Source organism: Monodon monoceros, unplaced genomic scaffold, assembly GCF_005190385.1.
Source record: "Monodon monoceros isolate NGI ecotype Baffin Bay Population unplaced genomic scaffold, NGI_Narwhal_1 Super_Scaffold_4, whole genome shotgun sequence".
In the NCBI taxonomy this organism is placed as follows: Eukaryota; Metazoa; Chordata; class Mammalia; order Artiodactyla; family Monodontidae; genus Monodon; species Monodon monoceros.
In genome coordinates this window covers 57,138,235-57,157,037 of record NW_021703781.1, presented here as the reverse complement: position 1 = coordinate 57,157,037, position 18,803 = coordinate 57,138,235, and the positions used below count along the sequence as shown (strand labels likewise).

The 18,803-nt window shown below is 45.5% G+C and overlaps 1 protein-coding gene across 3 annotated transcripts in view; it reads right to left on the bottom strand.

Moving 5' to 3' along the window:
* Positions 1-18,803, bottom strand: part of PDCD11 (programmed cell death 11) — a 42,021-nt gene that overhangs the window by 20,654 nt on the left and 2,564 nt on the right. For all 3 annotated transcript variants that reach the window (XM_029244941.1, XM_029244942.1, XM_029244944.1), the window contains 15 exons: positions 18,542-18,673; positions 17,302-17,469; positions 15,668-15,829; positions 14,058-14,181; positions 13,387-13,568; positions 8,884-8,991; positions 7,566-7,772; positions 6,786-6,910; positions 6,545-6,605; positions 5,757-5,903; positions 4,174-4,425; positions 3,489-3,623; positions 2,794-2,988; positions 1,663-1,833; positions 674-893 (listed from right to left, as the gene is read on the bottom strand). In XM_029244941.1, coding sequence (XP_029100774.1) covers positions 674-893; positions 1,663-1,833; positions 2,794-2,988; positions 3,489-3,623; positions 4,174-4,425; positions 5,757-5,903; positions 6,545-6,605; positions 6,786-6,910; positions 7,566-7,772; positions 8,884-8,991; positions 13,387-13,568; positions 14,058-14,181; positions 15,668-15,829; positions 17,302-17,469; positions 18,542-18,673 — 2,389 coding nt within the window. The remainder of the gene's footprint in view (positions 1-673; positions 894-1,662; positions 1,834-2,793; positions 2,989-3,488; positions 3,624-4,173; positions 4,426-5,756; positions 5,904-6,544; positions 6,606-6,785; positions 6,911-7,565; positions 7,773-8,883; positions 8,992-13,386; positions 13,569-14,057; positions 14,182-15,667; positions 15,830-17,301; positions 17,470-18,541; positions 18,674-18,803) is intronic.

Sequence of the window (18,803 nt, the reverse complement as noted above, 5' to 3'; positions counted from 1 at the left end):
TTGCTCTTGGTAAAAACGTCTGATATCCATGAAAATTCCCAGTACAGGCAGAGACCTATGCCCCTTGCTCATCCCACATGGCCATAATTCATGGAATAGCCAACGAATGCCAGAAACACATGCTTTCCTTTGATTTCGGAATTTTCATTCTTTCTGTTTGGAATCTACCCTCTCAAGGTTCTTATTCCCAAATCCCATCAGGGTTCCAACAAATCTACACAATGGTTCAAAGCTTAGTAGGGTCAGACTAATAACCCCCCCCCCAAAGTCTTCTAGCAGGTCCCTGTTCCATTTTGTCATCCACTACACATCTGATGAATAAAGGAACAAAAAGCGAAGAAGTGAATGGATTCACAACAAATGCAAACCTGAGGTCACAGAACTCAGGGAAATTTTGATTCTGAACTGGGAGGGAGCCCAAGGGGAACTTCTGGGATACCAAGTAATGATCTTTTATCTGAATCTGGATGACAGTTAAACAGGGATGTTCACTTTATAAATGTTTACTGAGCTGTACTCTAGAAGATTTGTGCACTTTATGGAGATCCTACTCCCATTAACAAAAGTTTACCCATATTTTTTTAACATCGGGGAAGACCAACAACTCATCGGAACAGACTGAAGATGCACACGCCCCACCCCTGGCCCTCATCCTCCGCCCTCCTGCCCCCACCTCGGTTGCTCATGAGGCTACGGACGCCCTGCCGCTCCTCCAGGCACTGGCTCAGGAGGAGGAGGCTGGTGGTGGCCAGGTCCCCCAGGGTGCAGTCCGACAGCCGCAGCGACAGCAGCATCCGCTGCTTCTCCTCGTCCACGTTGGTCACCTTAGCAACCACCGTCTGCCCCTCGACAAAGTGGTCACTTGTGGAGGTCACAAACTTGTCACTCATGATCTAAAAGGGAAGAGCGGGCACAAAATGAAGAAAGGAAAGGACGTCTCTATTAAGACAACCCACTTGAAACACACAGAAAGAAGTGTGTGAGGCAGGAGATGGACCCCAGGAAGGTCCCCCCCAGCCCTCTGAGCACAGCTCACCTCCCCTTTCGTAAAAACACAGGAGGCGCCCTGGCTGCCAACCCAGCAGAGAAGGCCCCAGAGCAACTCTCTGCCCCTCACTGTGCATGTTTCTGGGGCCCTCCCCCCTCTCCCATTGTTAAAATTGTTCTGGCAGGGGATGCAAATGAGACCTGCCCAGGCAAAACATCAGGGGAACACACCTACGGAAAGGACGAAACACTTATGAATTGTCTGTGGCAGGAATGAGCGATGAGCCCTTTGCTCACTCCCGTCTTACACGGGCTTTGGTAAGACTCCTCCCCGCTCTGGGTGTCAGTTTATGCAGCAGGCCTGAAAGGGGGTTCAACTACGGGATCGCTAGGATCTTTTCCAGTCTGAAAAGTCTGCTACCCAATGACCTACCCAATGCTGTAGCATGAAGTAGAAAAGGTGCCCCTTCCTCCAGGACACAGCCCTGAGCCAAGACTTACAGGCTGGGCAAGAGGACTGCAGACTGAGTCTCAGCTCCACTCCCCCTCAGCCAGGTGCATCTGTGTCATGTCCCTGAAAATCTTTCAAGAGAATAGATTCTTTCCCACCAACCCTCAGGTTCCATGTCCCTGTTGTCTCCCCTCAAAGGCCCTTGTGCAGGGAGGTGAACTTACAGCTTTGGGAGCCAGTCCACTAAGGCCTGACGGGAACTGGACGAACACACCGTAGTCCTTGATGTTCTTCACGAAACCAATGAGCAGCATTCCAGGATGGATTTCTGAGAAGCTCTTGGGATCCTGGCCACCCTCTACTGCAGACACCAAAGCTGGCTTCCTGCAAAGGAGCTAGTGGCACTTCGTCAAGGAATGTTCCAGAAAGGGCAGATGAGCTGTCCATCTCTCCCATCTCCGTTCTCCACTCTCCACCCTCTCTACCACAGTGATTCTCTAAGTGTGTAGACCAGCAGCATTAGCATCACTGGGAACTAGCTAGAGAGGCAAATTCTTAAGCACCAGCCCAGACCTACTGAATCAGACACTTGGGGGGCACGGGGAGCAGGCTGTGTTGGACCAAGCCCTTCAGGGGATTCTGATTCACACTGAAGTCTGGGAATCACTGTTTCGTTCCTGCCCTTATTAACTCACCTCCAGATTACCGGAGGGGACCTAAGGGGAAGGCTCATCCCTGTGGTTTGGCAGCTGGACCGGCCGTGACACCATCCTCCTGCCTATCTTCACACTAACCAACCCTATTTCCCCTCCTCTGCCTATCTCCACTCTAAGGAGAATCGATTTTACATTCTGCAAGAAAGGAGGCAATGTCTTCCTTCTAAGCGCCCACACGAAGACCGAAAGCAATATTCTGAGACCTATATCCCAGCAGAGGGAGGCGGAGGAGAGAAAAGAGGACAGCAGGTACTTATTAACTGTTCCAACTCAGGGGTGAGCACTGAGTGCCCCAAGAAGGCTGGACGTGCCACTGGGAGTGTCCTACTGGGCCTGAAGTGCCACGTGGCCCTCTCCCCAACACCCTGGGCTCCCCCTCTGCCCTGACCACCCGCATCTGCCAGCAGCACCTCGATCCTGCTCTAACGCCCAGCAGGGGAACAGAGGCAAAGTGCAGGCTTGCCCACTGGTTTGGTCTGTGGAGGTATTTCTGCAGTCAGAGGGCCGACTTCTTTCCCATGGAGTTTCCAACTAAGAGCAGAGCCTGACCCGGAGTTCCCCAGCGCCCCCCGCCCCGCCGAGGGCCCACAGCTCCCACACCTCCACCTCCACAGCCCCCCAGAGACCAGTAAAGGATACAACACGCCCCTCACCCTCATTCAGACACAGGACTCTGTGAAGGGTGTCACCTGCCTGGAGCCAGCAATGCAACAGTGGGCCATTGGTGACATGGTCTGACAGATGAGACGTGGGAAGGAAGCCGGGGATGTTGTGAGGCAGGACAGCCACCTGCAGCCCATCTTTGGTCTTCTCCAGAACCTTCACATCCACCAACTACTCAGGGAAAAGGAAGACAAAAAAGAGCGCTTGTCTTGAGCAGAGAGCAACTCGTGCGGGTCAGGTAGAGATCAGAGGCATCGAGTATCCAGCACCAGGGATGACTGAGAGGTTGAGATCAGAGAAGCAGCTCTCCCACTCCCCACCCCACACTCCCAAAGACCCAACAGGCACACACACCCACACACATAGCAGGACCCATCTGGTGCTCACATCACTCCTCTCCCAGGTCCCTCCACTGGGTCCCAAAGGAAAGACAGTTTTGCGGGCTGGTCCTAGGGACCAGAGAGGAAAGGGGGCAGCAGCACACTGCTGACAAGCCACACCGTAACCGCACTTTCCTTCCTAGACAGTCCATCTGCTCTGACACACAGCCCCAGAGTCTTATCTAGCTTCCTTTATCATCCCCATGCATGGTTTCCAGCACCCCAGGTGTCAGTGGCGCCCTGCTCTCTACCACCGTAACTAAAATAATTTGTCTGGAGACGTCCAGGTACCTGCCCAGCGTTAATGGCTTTTTTTTTCTTCTGACTGTGTCCCGCACATTCTTCCTTCGGATCACCTGACAGCTTGAAGGACAAGAGCATCCTCTCTTTGGATGGCTCACAGTTCAGCACTGTAACCTTCACCACCTGGTGAGAAACCATACCTGCTTGGCCCTGGAGAGAGGTGCCCCCCACCAGCACCACAGAGGCCTTGGGTGATTCACCAAGACCCAGGATCAGATCAGAAGGCAGTGAAGAGAAACGTACTGAGAGCTACACAGGATCCCCACAAGTCAGCCTTTCAGGTGACAAAAGACATGAATGAATTTTGGGGTATAATCCCAAGTTTTAAAAAATCACTTTTTCCTAGACAGACCCAGACTCATCGGATTTAGGGCAGTGCCCCCTTGTGGTGATAGTGGCCTCAGAACAATTTCTGATGTGAGGGACACTAGTGTATAACAGGTGAAGATTAATTTCTTCTAGGTTGAGGGCCTAAGGTTCGTTAGTTTGTTAGCATCCATTGAGCTCCCTTGAGGGTTTCTCTCTGTTCTGTTCCATCTCCTCCACTTAGCTGGCTCAGGCCCGCTATCCAACATGCTCTCTTCTGTAACCCTTAAAAAGTAGCCTTCCTACTCCTTCAAATCTGTGTTCATGGGGTCACCAACGGTAGGAGCCTATCCAGGGGAAGGCTTACCTGGCCAGTGTAAAAGACACTCTCTGGGTCAGGGATACACTCGGCACTGAGCTCATGCCTGGGCACCAGTCCCTGCACGTCATTGTAGAACTTCACAATGCAGCCGTAGTCCTTGACCCTGAGGATAAAGCCGTGTGTCTGCAGACCAGGCTGAGCATCAGCGTAGCAGGTAATGGCAGGAAGTTTGGACTCAACCAGGGTTTTCTTCAGGGTCATCATCAGCTTCCTGGCTTCAGGGTCACAAAGCAAAACCTAGGGAAGGGGTACTGGCCGTGACCAAGTCATCCATTACCAAGAGAGCCACTGAGCTGCTCTCTGCATCCCCCTGAGAGCCACGGTCGGTCCCTAAAAACCTGCTCTTTCTCTCTGAGAATAATAGCTACAGACCATCCCCGCTTCCTGCTGGATGACGACCTAGGGAGCATTCACCTCTATTTCAAATGTACTACCTCCCAAAAGTCCCCTCCTGGGCCTAGAGCAACACTCACCATCCCAGTGCACCTCCAGAGAGTCCTATGTCGGTTACTCCTACTCTGCCTCCGCTCCCTCTCCCTCCTGGACCACTGCATCTCGTCTAACAGAATGAATGACTGAACCTTTACCCCCTCAACAGTGTTGTGGACTAGCTATAAACTAAGACTGAGTGCGCCAGCCACCTCTCATTCCTCAAAAAGTCATCTCCTCGAGGGCAGAGAAATTCCTCTATTTCTAACTTCCTGACCCCACCACTATAAAACTTTGTACCAATGGGTAATCAATATCTTTGTTGAGTCCACAATGAAATAAAATGAAAATAAGAAAATCCAACATTCTAAGTGTCTGCACACACCAGGCCCTAAGCACTGTGTATTATCATGTCTAATCTTCACAACTCTGAAGCTTCTCTCAGGATCCAAGCCTTTGTTATAAAACACTCAAGTTTCGGCAGCTTTGGTTGGGCTATTTCCGTGCCTGACACAACGCCTGCTCCTCCTCAACCTTCCAAATCCTACCCATCCTTTCCAGTTCAAGCCCCACCTCTGCCAGAAATCTAGAAGACATTATTGTCAAATAGAGCTCAATTCGAAAACTGGTTCTGCCATTTATTAGCTGTGTGACTCTGGGCAAGATACTCTGCTTTCCTAAGCTTTCATTTCCCCATCTGCAAAATGAGGATAACAGTACTTCCTTCATAGGCCCATTTTAAGGATGAAATGAAGTAAGGCGTGTTACAATGTGCCTAGCACAGCAACTGGCACAGAATACATGTTACATGGTAGTTACTATTGATCATATTGATCTTCACTGATTATCAATGATTCTTGCTGCCCCAGCCTACCCTCACATCCCCGTTCTGAGATATGACCACAGCATACAGCCTGCACCAAACCACCTGGCCTGCTCTCTTCATGTATGGATATTTTAACTACCAATTATACCATACAATTATCAAGGGCAGGGACCCAGTTTTCTCTTCCCAATGCCAAGCGCAGGACTGCAGATATTATGTGGTCACTTTGGAAAAAGGCAGAAACTTCAGCTGAGAAGCATCATTCTCTTCCCATATGGCCAAAACCCCACCAGCGACCCTTCAGGAGGCTCACCCGGCACTTGACCTCATCCCCAACGTGGTACTTCTTCTCCGGATTCTTCATAAGGATGTCGGCCAGGTGCATGGGAGGTACCAGGGCCCTGATTTGCCTGCCCACCTTCACCAGCATCCCGTATGGCTTTATGGTCATCACTTTGCCCTAGGAAAAGATGCCATGATGCCTCAAGAATATCTTTCCTATACTTCTTACAACAAAGCATCTCACACCTCTCTTCCGAAGCTCAGCTTCCTGAGGTAACTGTGCCTGTTATTCCAGATCTCATAGGGACAAAGCACATACCCCACAGTGATCCGGATGCAGTAGGGTTTATTTATGAGAACTTTCACATCTTTTTGTGTGAGGATCTTCTTTCAATCTGCCTTACAAATTCATTATCCAACGGAGAGGATTATGTCTCCTAAGGAATGAACTCTACATATAAAGGGGAGCTGCTCAGTTGGGGCTAAGTGGTTGGACAGGAGCAGCAACTGGCTTCTTACTAATATCCCAGCTGGCTCAATTATCAAAGAACTAACTTTTGACCTGGTCTAATCAACACCATCAAATCCCAGGACTGATGACCTACCGCCTCTGCGTAGTGGGGTGGTACTAGCAAGACCTTACCTTGAAATTAATTACAAGTTACCCAAGGGAAGAAAAAGAAATCCCAGTTAGCAGGCCAAGAGAAGGAATATGACTTTAAACGTGTTCACATGGGGACTAATGAGCTGACAGTTAACCTGTGAACTAAAGACTATCTGAAGGTGGTGGAGTATCTAATTATATGCTTGAGGTCTTACCTTTACCAAGGCCCCAGGTTTGATGTCATGATAACTAAGGAACTGAGCTTCAATAACAGACCTAGAACAAAAGGCAAATACAAGATTAAATAAATTAAGACAGAGGCTGCCTAAAATTCAGGGCTACCAAAATCATGTTGGCAAGAAAGGAAACCCTCACCAAGCAAGGCCAGGAGACACTGTGGGCGTGCGCTGCACAGGAGCATACCTCTACACCCACACAAGTCAGTGACAGACTTACGTCCACAGAGAGAGCAAAGCCAGCTCATCCATTTGGCTGTAGTCGATGATTCTACACTTGTGAGTGTTCCCTGGCTTGAAGGTCTCAGGTTTGAAGACTTTCTTAGAATTGGAGAGATGGCTGAGCTACAAAGTACCAAGTGATTAAGGACCAGCCAGAAGCAACAGATCTGAGGCAATCAGACATTAAATCAGACATGGAGTTGACTCAGTACATTTGTCACCTCCCATAAAACCGGCACTCTTGATTACCTGTTAAAATAATTGCTCTAACTAAAGAACTGCTTTGTACTATCACAGGATCTCTATAAAGTCAGAGAAGAGTCTAGATCATGGGTCGATAAATTACAGCTCACGATTAAGTGCCTATATTTGTAAGTAAAAGTTTGACTGGACCACAGCCGTGCCCTTTCATTTACATACTGTCCTTGCTGCTTTCAGGCTATAACAACAAAACTGAGTAGTTAGGACAGAGTCTGTATGATCCATAAGCCTAAAATATTTACTATCTGGCCCTTTAAAATAACTTTCCCAAGCCCTGGTGTAGATCCTAACTCATTCTTGTACCTACCATCAACCAGGTATCAATTAAGGCAAGTCAATTTTAAGGCACTCTAATATAACAAACAGACCTTGTTCTAGTCCTTATGAACTGTCTGCCACGTTTGGGGAAATTCAAAAATAGGAAACTAATACCCAGGGATGAAGGAAGCAGAAAAGAACTTGTGTCCCCAAAGTCCTTCTGGTGATAAGATCGTGATGAAACAAAGAGCCTCCTTACCCGGGCATAGGCCAGAGCCCCATCCGTCAGCCTGAACATGGCCCCGGCATTGCCGAAAAAGCCCTGGACAGGAACATCATCCAGTACAGCTCCCAGCTGCTGGCAAGAAAGCCGGGTGAGTGGACGCCCGGGCTGCAGGAAGACAGCACGCAGGCTCAGCCGTACAGCTCTGGTCCGAGGATGGACGCAGAGGACACAGGCCCGTACCTAGACAAGGGAAAGGGCATAATGAGCAAGACAAGGCACACCAGGGACAAGGCACCCTGGAGCAGACTTTCAGGGGTCAAGACTCTCCATGTTTTGACCAAGCTACAGATGTAAGTACTAAAATCAGCTTGTGCAATCAAACAGAATGTCCCAGAGGAACTATGTCCGACTGAATCAACGCTTACACAAGGCCAGGAAAACATATACCAGGGTCCCCTCAACACCATGAGGCTAATAATACATATGCAACAGGAGCCATGTACTGGCATCACTATATCAGAAGCTCATCTGAAACACACCAGAAACAGCCTGCTCTGATCACAAGGCCATAGCATGTAAAATGTCTCAACTCTGCAGACAAATATGGCTACAAGGAGAAAAAAATTACTAGAAAGAGGTTCACCAAAAAATTAACAATATTATTACTAGGTGTTGGGAAAACCTACTTTTACTTAAAAAAAATAAAACAACAACAGAAAAAACCAACAAAGTCTCTATAGCTTCCATTAGTATGTGTTACTGTTAAAAACAAAAAATAAATCATTTTAGGATTTTTAATAAAAAACAACGATTACCATATATTGGGATTTTCTTCCCAAATATCCATGTTCATTGCAGAAAATTTGAATATTTAGACAAGGGTAGAAAAATCACCCAGACTTAATCACTAACACCTGATTGCATAATCAGCCAGCATTTTGACCAGATGTACTTTTTAAGACTTTTTTTCCCCAAAATTGAATCTATATTATAGCAGTTTGTAAAATACATTTGTCTATTTAAACATATATCTTGTTCTATGTTAAACACTCTATTAGAACACTTTAAATTATAAAAGCAAAAGATTTACTACCAAGAAAAAAAAATCAAAGAGTATGAAATAAAAACTACAAGTTGCCTTCTTCTCCACAGGCTCCTTCTCTAATCTCAATCCCCAGAAATAACCACTGGCAGTTTCTTGTGGTCCTTCCAAGACACTTTTCATTGCCCTCACCACCCCTCTGACACCTGTACACATGCAGTCCTAGGACCTCCCTGTAGCAGCTGTGACACTGGATGGCTGGTTGGGACACAACTGAAATCCAGAAAAGATAAGTGCAACATTTCTTACCGGCTGATTTGAGAAGTATGTTCTGCCTTTCTTAGGGTCCAGGTGCATAAAGTCAACCAGGCCAGTGAAGAATGAGAGGAATTTTAGCGTAAGGCCAAATGGAGTCACCTAGAAATAAAAAGAATCAGCTATGAAAAACATCTCTCTGAAGGAACCAGGAATGAGACTGTTCATAAAGCCACATTATCCATGATAATGATAACTGTGTGTCTCTCCTCCCCCAGCTAACCCTTATCATCTTTCTTCCCATAAAATGAAATGGCAGCACATCTCCTGGCACTGGCTGTTCCTTAATTCAGTAAGCTCATCGCCCCCGGGCCTGAGAGGACATCGGTCCTCCACCCTCGGGATTTCCCAATGGGATGGAAGGTGCTTTACATGAGGATCCTCAGGGAACTGCCAGCCTGACAACTGGGACAAATTGTTGCTAACTTGGTGATGTGCTCAGACTAAGAAGGTAAAAACCCACATGCTTGCCAGAGGGAGATACTGACCGTGAGCAATTCACCCTACAGAGCCCCACAAAGCTAAGAAAGTAGAGGTGACAAGCCTCTCAAAAGAGAGCAGGGAGGCAGGTGACTGAAATAAGGGAAACTAAGTCAGATCCCCAGGTCCTCTCCTCAAACTATAGGGTCCACCCTTCTCCCATCTCCACAGAAAATGGGAGAGTTATTCTCTGGGAAACTGTACCAGACTCAAAACACAGGAACAGTGCAAACCATGAAAATGTGAATTAAGAAAAATTCTGAATATCATATATAGATATGGAGACCGCCAGCCCCTTTCTGCCATCTAGCTCTTAGGCAGCCAGGCTTATATGCTCCTGAATCGGGTGTTAGCAGATCCTTTCCAGAGGAATCTAAGCCAGAGAAGACTTCTAACAGTGACATCTGGAGGTTGCCACTAGTTCCTGACCCTGACAGGGAAGTCAGCCAGTCAGCAAGTCGCACTCAGGAACACAGACTTCCCAGCAGTTTTTTAGTGCCTCTCTCATAACACGGCAGTCAAAACAAAAACTCAATAGAGAATGGGAAGTTTAAGTTGAGAGACTTTCCCAGAAGTAGGATATAGACAGATACATGCATGTACCAAACCAAAGAAGAGAGGAAAAAATAAGAAAATTAGAACTGATCCATTAAGTCCAACATCATACTAACAGGAGTTCTAGAAAAAGAAAAGAAAATTATATTAAAAATTTTAGGGCTTCCCTGGTGGCGCAGTGGTTAAGAATCTGCCTGCCAATGCAGGGGACACGGGTTCGAGCCCTGGTCTGGGAAGATCCCACATGCCGCGGAGCAACAAGGCCCATGAGCCACAACTACTGAGCCTGCGCATCCGGAGCCTGTGCTCCGCAACGGGAGAGGCCACAACAGTGAGAGGCCCGCGCACCGCGCGCGCACCGCGATGAAGAGTGGCCCCCGCTTGCCGCAACTGGAGAAAGCCCTTGCACAAAAACGAAGACCCAACACAGCCAAAAAAATAAATAAATTTATTAAAAAAAAATTTTTTTTAAAGATCTGATAAGGGGCTAGTATCCAGAAGATACAAAGAACCCTTACACCATTAACAATAAAAAGATAATGTAACTTTTAAATGGATAAAGACTTCTGATTCAATATTTCTCCAAGGAAGATTTATAAATGGCCAATAAGCACATGAAAAGATGCTGAACATCACCAATCATTAGAGAAATGCAAATCAAAATCACAAAATACCACTTCATACCCGCACCCACTAGAGTGGCTATAATAAAAAGAATAACAATAAGTGTTTGTGAGAATGTGGTGAAATTGGAACCCTTATATTGCTGGTGGGGATGTAAAATGTTGCAGCCACTTTGGCTGTTCCTCAGAAAGTTAAAACACAGAGTTATCATATGACCCAGCAAGTCCATTCCTAGATATACACTCAAGAGAAATGAAAACATATGTCCCTACAAAAACTTATATACAAATTTCATAGCAGCATTACCCATAAGACAAAAGTGGAAACAACCCAAATGTCTACCAACTCCATATGATGGAGTATTATTCAGCCATAAAAAGGAACGAATCACTGATAAATGCTACAACATGGATGAACTTTGAAAACGTGCTAAGTGCAAGAAACCAGACATAAAAGGCTACATACTGTATGGTTCAATTTATATGAAATACCCACAACAGGCAAATCTAGAGATAAAAAGTAGATTCGTGGTTGCCAGGGGCTTGAGGGAGGGAATGAATGGAGAGTGACAACCAATGGGTACGGGGTTTCTTACTGGGGCGATGAAAATGTTCTGGAATTAAATAGTGATGACAGCTGTACACCCTTGTGAATACACTGAAACACCACTAAGCTGTACACTTTAAAAGGGTGAATCTTACTGTATGTGAATTATATCTCAACTTAAAAATTGGGGAAAAAAAAAAACCACAGTGATACAGAAAACTTTCCCAGAACTTAAGGATCTACATTTCTGGATTACAGGAGGTCAGCACAAATAAATGGAAAGAGAGTCATACAAAAGCACATCATTGTGAAATTTTAAAACGAAAGGGATAAAGATAAGATCCTTGAACATATAAAGAAAAGGAAATCAAAATAACATCAGACTTTTCAACAGCAGTAGAGGCCAGGTGACAATGGGAACAAGAACTTCAAAATTCTGAGGTGTTTTTTTTTTTTTTTTTTTGGTGGTACGCGGGCCTCTCACTGCTGTGCCCTCTCCCTTGCGGAGCACAGGCTCCGGACGCGCAGGCTCAGCAGCCATGGCTCACGGGTCCAGCCGCTCCGCGGCACGCGGGATCCTCCCGGACCAGGGCACGAACCCGTGTCCCCTGCATCGGCAGGCAGACCCTCAACAACTGCGCCACCAGGGAAGCCCTCTGAGGTACTTTTTTACCTAGAATTCTAACCCCAGATTAACTACCAATCACACGTTAGAGCAGAATAAAGGTATTTTCAGATATACTAGGTGTGCAGAAAAGAGTTAACATAGCAGGCCTGAGACTGCGATCCTTGGAAAAGCATGCTTGCGGTGTTGGCCCTGGCCTGGTGTCTGGGAACTTAGACTTCAAGAGGGTTCCCACCACTCTCAGAACTGAGTGGCTCACTGTACCTAAACTATTTGTGCAAACAATATGGTTTACGCTAAACACTCGAATTCCTTAGGAGAGTCAGGAATTTTGGTACATGACAGGCAGCTGGTGCCTATGTGACCAGTCGCAAATAAAAACCCTCAATGAGCTTTGCTCGTAGACAACATTCACCCATGTTGTCATAACCTGCTGCTGGAGGAACTAAATACACCCTTTGTGACTCCACTGGAAGAGGATTCTTGGAGGCTTGTGCCTGGTTTCTTTCAGACTTCATTCCATGGGGCTTTTTTCCTTTGCTGATTTTGCTTTGCCTTCTTTCACTGCAATAACTCACAGCCGTGAGGGCCGCTATATGCTGATGGTGTGAGCCTTTCTAGTGAATCATCGAACCTGGGAGCGGTCTTGGGAATTTTAAGACACATGAGGTGAAGAAATTAACCTCCCATCTGCTTTTCTGAGGATGCTTCTGGCGAATGTGACACATTAAGATGAGTAAACCCAAAAAGAGGAATACATGGAATCAAAGAAGGTTCTATCCAATACAGAAGAGTGGAAAAGGATCTGGGATGACAGGGAAGGGAGCCCTACAGAGCAACCAGTCCAGACTGGAGCCGGATGACAGTAAAAGGGGCTCCGCGTAGGGGAAAAAAGTAGCAAAGATTATTTAAAGGGTTTGAAAACACAGAAAATAGTGAGAGAAAAATAACTACAGGATGTATGAAGAAAGAGTGAAAGGTAGGAAGAGAATTCAGCAAATGACAAAAACAAAGGTGATTAGCAACTCCAGGAAAAAAAGCTGTTCAAGAAACAAATTATATTACCTAGCCCAGCAAATAAATAGTATCTATGTAGTCATATAATTTAAACACTGAATAATGATTTAGCCAAAATTTTTATATTCCTTTGTCGAAAGGTTGGGAGAAGGTAAGGATAAGAGAGCCAAAACTTCATCTACCTTGATAAGAAGTGAAAACCCAATGCCTCAAAGTGGTAAGATGCAGCAGAAGCTTACTATCATACTTCGAAACACACAGGAAAATTTCAAAAGATAAGCTGAGAGTTAAAGGTGGGGGTTAGATGGGATGAGAGTTCTTCATCATAAGCCTTTCAATACCATTTGATCTTTTAGACCAGCACTGCCCAAGAGAAATATAAGCCACAAATGTAATTTTAAGTTTCCTAGCAGTCACATTGTAAAAATTACAAAGAAACAGCTGAAATTTATTTTAATAGTTTATTTAACCCAATATAGGCAAAATATTATCATTTCAACACGTGGTACTGGCTACATTTCCAGTGCTTAATGGTCACATGGGACCAGGGGCTACCCTACTGGACAGCACTCTTTTAGATTGTGTGCACGTACTACTTTAATAAAAATTATTTTTATTTTAGAAAATAGTAGTAACAATGAACGGCTTACCTTCTGTACCTGGGCTTTGACTACCAGTCCTGGTAGCAAGCTGTTGAGGGTCCAGTTTTGCTCCTCAGTAGCAATGGCAGCAGAAACTTCTGAGTAACCAACAGACAGACTAACAACTCCTCCATTGCCTTTCACCTCTTCAATAAGGCAGTTCAGGTACTGACCTACCTTCAATTTAGCACCTGCAAGTCCAGCCCCCAAAAGGAAAAATACCTATTATGAGAAGGACTTTGAACTTGGGCTCGAGTGATACCTGAAAGATCCATGGCCTACCTACCCAGTTACTCCCCATATTCCCAGTTTCTCAGGGACCAACTACAAGAATGGCGTGAAATGACCCTGACTGATCTGGAATCAACTACCACACAAAAATATGAAAACCTCAACAAGGCGGGAGAGTACTGGTTCAGAGGCTCTGGGGGCCCAAATTTCAGTGGAATCTTCTAAGTGAGAAAAAGTGAAACTGGTCCATCAGATCTTAATGAGACTGCCACTCCCTGACCCTTCACACATCTTCCTTTTTCTGTCACCTAAGATTAACAGTTGATTTTAGCAAAGCCAAACATGCTTCAGGGTCAGCATTCTGCATTTTACTCACCAAAGTGGCATTTAAATATAATCCCCCATATACCACCTCACTACCATGGACTGGTCCCTCTTCTTCCTCTCACCTTTGTTCTTCTGTTGGATGTACTCCTGGGCTTTCTGCAGTGGCAGAAAAGCTCTGGCCCCACTAACACCAATGTCCACTAGATAGCCATGGTCTTCCAGGCTGGACACAGTGCCCGTGAGCAGCTGGAGGAAGGCAAAGCATTCTCAAAAGGTCAAAAGTCAAAGGTCATGGGACACATAACAAACATCCACTACCAAACAGGACTGTTCCCACCATCCCATAATCCCACACATCCTCTCACTTTTAACTTTAAGCCTCAATCCCTACAACACAGGGAATATAGCCAATACTTTATTATAACTATAAATGGAGTATAACCGTTAAAAACTGTGAATCACTATAACGTACACCTGTAACTTGTATAATATTGTACATTAATTATACTTAAAAAAATCTTTTTTTTAAAGAAAAGAAAAAAACCCTCAGTCCCACTATAGGATAGAAGAGGGAAAGACATCAATTTTAATTCTCCCAGGGTTTGAAGGATCTTATAGTTTCCAGACAGAGAGGAGTTGAATAATGGAATGACAGAGAGGGGATTCTCCCCTGGAGGATTTTCAAAAGATAGGAAAGACTTTCATGTTATGCAAAGAGATAAACCAGATGGCCTTGCAGTGCCAGCACTCCCAGCACCATGACTAATGAGAATCCGGAACTACCCTTCTCGCTGTCATCAAGTCTTTTCTAAGCACCTCCAGGATGTCTCCCCCCAAACTCCTGCCAACCTCCTTTACCTTTCACGGGAAGCACTGTGGCATTCAAATCTGGCTCTGACACTTAGTAGCTATCTGGTGTTTGGTCACTTAAGTCACTTAAACCTTTTTCAGTCTGTTTTCTCAAATGTACAAGAGGGATACCTATCAGCCTCACAGGGTTGCTATGAAAATTTTTTCAGAGGAAGTGTCTAAAACAGCACCTGTCAAACAGTGGCCTCTCAATACCTGTCAATTTCCTACAACTTGGCTTACTGTTATTCCCCACTCTACCCAACGTTCAGGGCCTGGTCCAAACTCCACCGCTTCTAACCAAACGTTCCAAGATCATACTGATCTCCTTCCTCTTAAGTGAGTATAGTTTATATGAGTGTGTTTTGTACCTACTTGACTTGGAGGCACTGAGTGGGGATACATTTCTCCTGAACCTGCATAGGACTGGGAGACTCAGTAGTGGATCATCCATTAGTACGGCTGACAGTCTAATTGCCCTGTCTACCCTGTCTCTCGCTCTCAGAGAGCAGCCCTCAAGCTCTCCCCACAAACGCCAGTGGCCTCTGAAAAAGACTTAATCTGTGAAGAAGTCTCAGTAAAGAAGGCACTTCAAGGAACTCCTTCTTACCCTTGCTAAGATTCCTTGGAAGCATTTTTTTCCCCCTACCAGCAAATCTTGGACTTGCTTTCCCTTCCTCCCCTCCAGGGTAATGTGATTAGGTTCAAGTCTTCAATTTCCATTAAGTACCCAAAGTACCCTGGCGACCTTCCCCCCAGGAAAAGACGCACCCCCATGTGTAACAGTTAAGCTGAAAGTGAAAGGTAGTCTAGACACACCCCAGGAGGCAGGACAGGGAGAAGGCATGTTGCCTGCTCCTCTGCCCTGGCGCCAGAGACGTACCATGCCGGGTTTCAGGGCCTCAGCACTCAGCACTTTGTTGACATTTCTGGGGTTCAGAGACAGCTTGACATTCTTTTTGCCCCTCTTTGTGATGCCCAGACTGCTCACCACACATCTCACCAGCATCCCAGGTGAGAAGAGCTCAGACAAGCTGACCAGGTCCTGCAGAATACAAATGAGAAAAACCTGATACGTACCCTTCCCCTGCACTGAGAATTCATTGCCTGGTCCTGGCTCAGCGGTTTCTCATCCTCAGATCCCAAAGAGCCCAAAAGGCAGATGAAGAGAGTAACTGCTCACCCACAAAGGAAGCGGCCTGTGGCCATGTCACAGTCTTGGATTACAGCTTAAGGTCTCCAAACATCTCCACGCAATGGGCAGATGTAAAATGACGTGTTAAAAGAATCGTCTACAATTACTGTCTCTACTTCCTCATCTTCTCCTCACTCTTCAGCTCACTGCAATCTGAGTTCCACCCCCATCACTCCATACTTGATCTCCCAACAAAATCTCCAATGACTTCCATGTCGCTAAACCCAACAGTCCACTTTACAGTCCTTCTCTCACATGACCTTTACAAAGCATTTAACTCTGGTGCTGCTTCCTTAAGCATTTCCTCCTGGCTTCCAACCCTTCGTTCACCTTTTTTCTTCTCTGTGTCTCTGGTCCCACCTTCTTCTGACAGCAACTCTCCTTTTATTCAGCAACTAAAATATAGTATTTGCCCCAGGCTCAGTCTTTCAGTCTCTTCTCCCTCTGTGTGCTCCCTCTAAGCAACTTCTTCCCTCTCCATAGCTTCAATTACCACCTATACAAAGAAGTTTCACACATTCATGTTTCTAACCCAAACGTCCCTGAGCTCCAGCATCACCTATCTACTGGTTGTCTCAACTGTACCTCAAACTCAACATAACAGAAAATCAAATCATGATCATCTCTCCTAATCCAGGTCCCCTTTCAGGGTCTCCTGTCTCAGGATGGCAATGGCCAACTGTCAAGCCGTGCTCAACAGAAACCTAGGACTCACCTCTGACACGTCTCTCGGCCTTGCCACCCATATGGAATTCGTCACTAAGCGCTGACTTTACCTCCTCAGCCCTCAGTAAATCCATCAATCTCAGAGCCTAGACTACGACAACAGCCTCCTAACTGGTCTCTAAGCAGCTACGCATGCCTCTTCAATTCATTCTCTGTGCTGTCTACATGGCACCCACCCCAGTGGGGACATTTCAAGGGCTTCCCACTGATTCTAGAAAAACAATCCTAAACATGGTCTGGCCTCCACCCAGCCCTCCAGCCCCATCCCACTCCACTCTCCCCGGCTCTCTCTGCTCTAGCCACACTAGCCTTCTGCTGCATATCGGGCTCCTTCTGCCTGAACTCCCTTCTCTAGCATACCCTCATCCTTCCTACCTCAGCTCAGGCATCCCTTCCTCAGGCAAGTCTTCCAGGTTCCCTGGGCTAAGTCAAAATCCCCTTATTCTTTAAAAAAAAAAAAGAAAAAAAAATTTCCCTATTATAAACTCTCTTGGTACCTTGTACCCTTCCTTCTTAACACTTAGCAAAGTTGTCATTTTACATCTGTTGGTGTACTACTTATTTCCAGTTACAGATTTCATGCGGGTTTCCCTTACCTGCAGGGGTTCTTCTTGTGCCACCTGCTCATTCAGCTTTTCAGTGTAGGCATCACAGATTTCGGTCACTTGCACACACCCCTGGAGGCCGTTGGGGAGACTAATCACCAGTTCCAGTTCATTTACCTCTTTCACACAACCCAAAATCCGCATCCCCTCACACAGGGACTAGAAGAGAAAGAGTGAAATGTATACAACAGGGAAGAGAACAATGATTGGGGAGGTTGGGGGGGTTCTGGCTTCTAGTCCCAACTCTGACATATAAAAGCTACGAGACACATATGTGTACATGTCAGTACACTCATCACACATCTGAGCACCACGAAAGATCGAAATTATACAACAGTGTTTCCAGCAGGGTGCTGGAGGGCACACTCGCCTTTTCCTTTATTCCAAGCAGCCCAAACTCAAAGGCCTAGCAGGCAACACAATGCAGGAAAGAATGTCAGTGGAGACAGAAGTCAGTCTGGAGGGTGCATGCCAGGTCTAAAGGGCGCAACCACTATTCAGCTCTGTGTGCCTACAAACATGAGGGAGTGCGAGCTTGTACTGTCAGCACTTTCAAATTTTTACAAAAAAGCCGGAAATCACATTTTTATGGGAAATTTTTTAGTTTTCTAATGTTGGCATGAAGTTAAACAATTATTTTTTTTAAGTAGCACACAGGACAAAGAAAATACTTCTGCAGGCTGAATCTGTATGTTTCCCTTCACTATCATTTGACTTTTTTTTTCTTTTTTTACAACTAATGTGTATCAGAATTATCTAAAAATTTAAGGAACATAATAAGACTGCTTCACTTCTCTGAGATAATTTCCACATCTATGAAATGAAAGGGAAGAATTAGAGTGATTGCTAAAGTTATTGCCAGTTCTAACCTATGACTCTACTAAAACACAAGTTCCATGAGGGCATCGGCGGGATGAGGGACTCAGCAGCTAAAAAGAAAAACTAAAAAAACAACACATGATTACAGGCACTGGTTAATAATTGAAGGAAATAATGCTCAATTCTGAACAAAACTGGAAGAAGTTCTAAAGACATAAGCTACACACACATATTTATACGAAAAGAATGAAGGAAAAAAGGAAAGAGGAAAGGAAGAAGAACATATACAGACTTAAGCAACTCAGAGAGTTTGTTTAAAACAAAACCAGTTATAAAACAGAAACTAACATACCATTGTAAAGCAATTATACTGCAAAAAAGATGTTAAAAATTAAAAAAAACTTTGACAAACCTCCACACTAAGGATTTCAAACTTCTCTCTTACAAACTTGTTGCTTTCTCTCTTTTCAACTTTCAACTTTTTTGTTTTTGCTGGCTCTTTCTGGATCTTTTTCCTTTTGGTGGATTCCTCTTCAGTAGAAATCTAAAGGGGGCAAAAGACCCAAAAGAATAAAAACCAGTAATCCTGGCCTTTCCCTCCAACTTCAGGTCATCTGTCACCTTGCTTTGTCTTCCCTTCTACTCCATCCCACTCCCAATTGTTCCTTTAATTC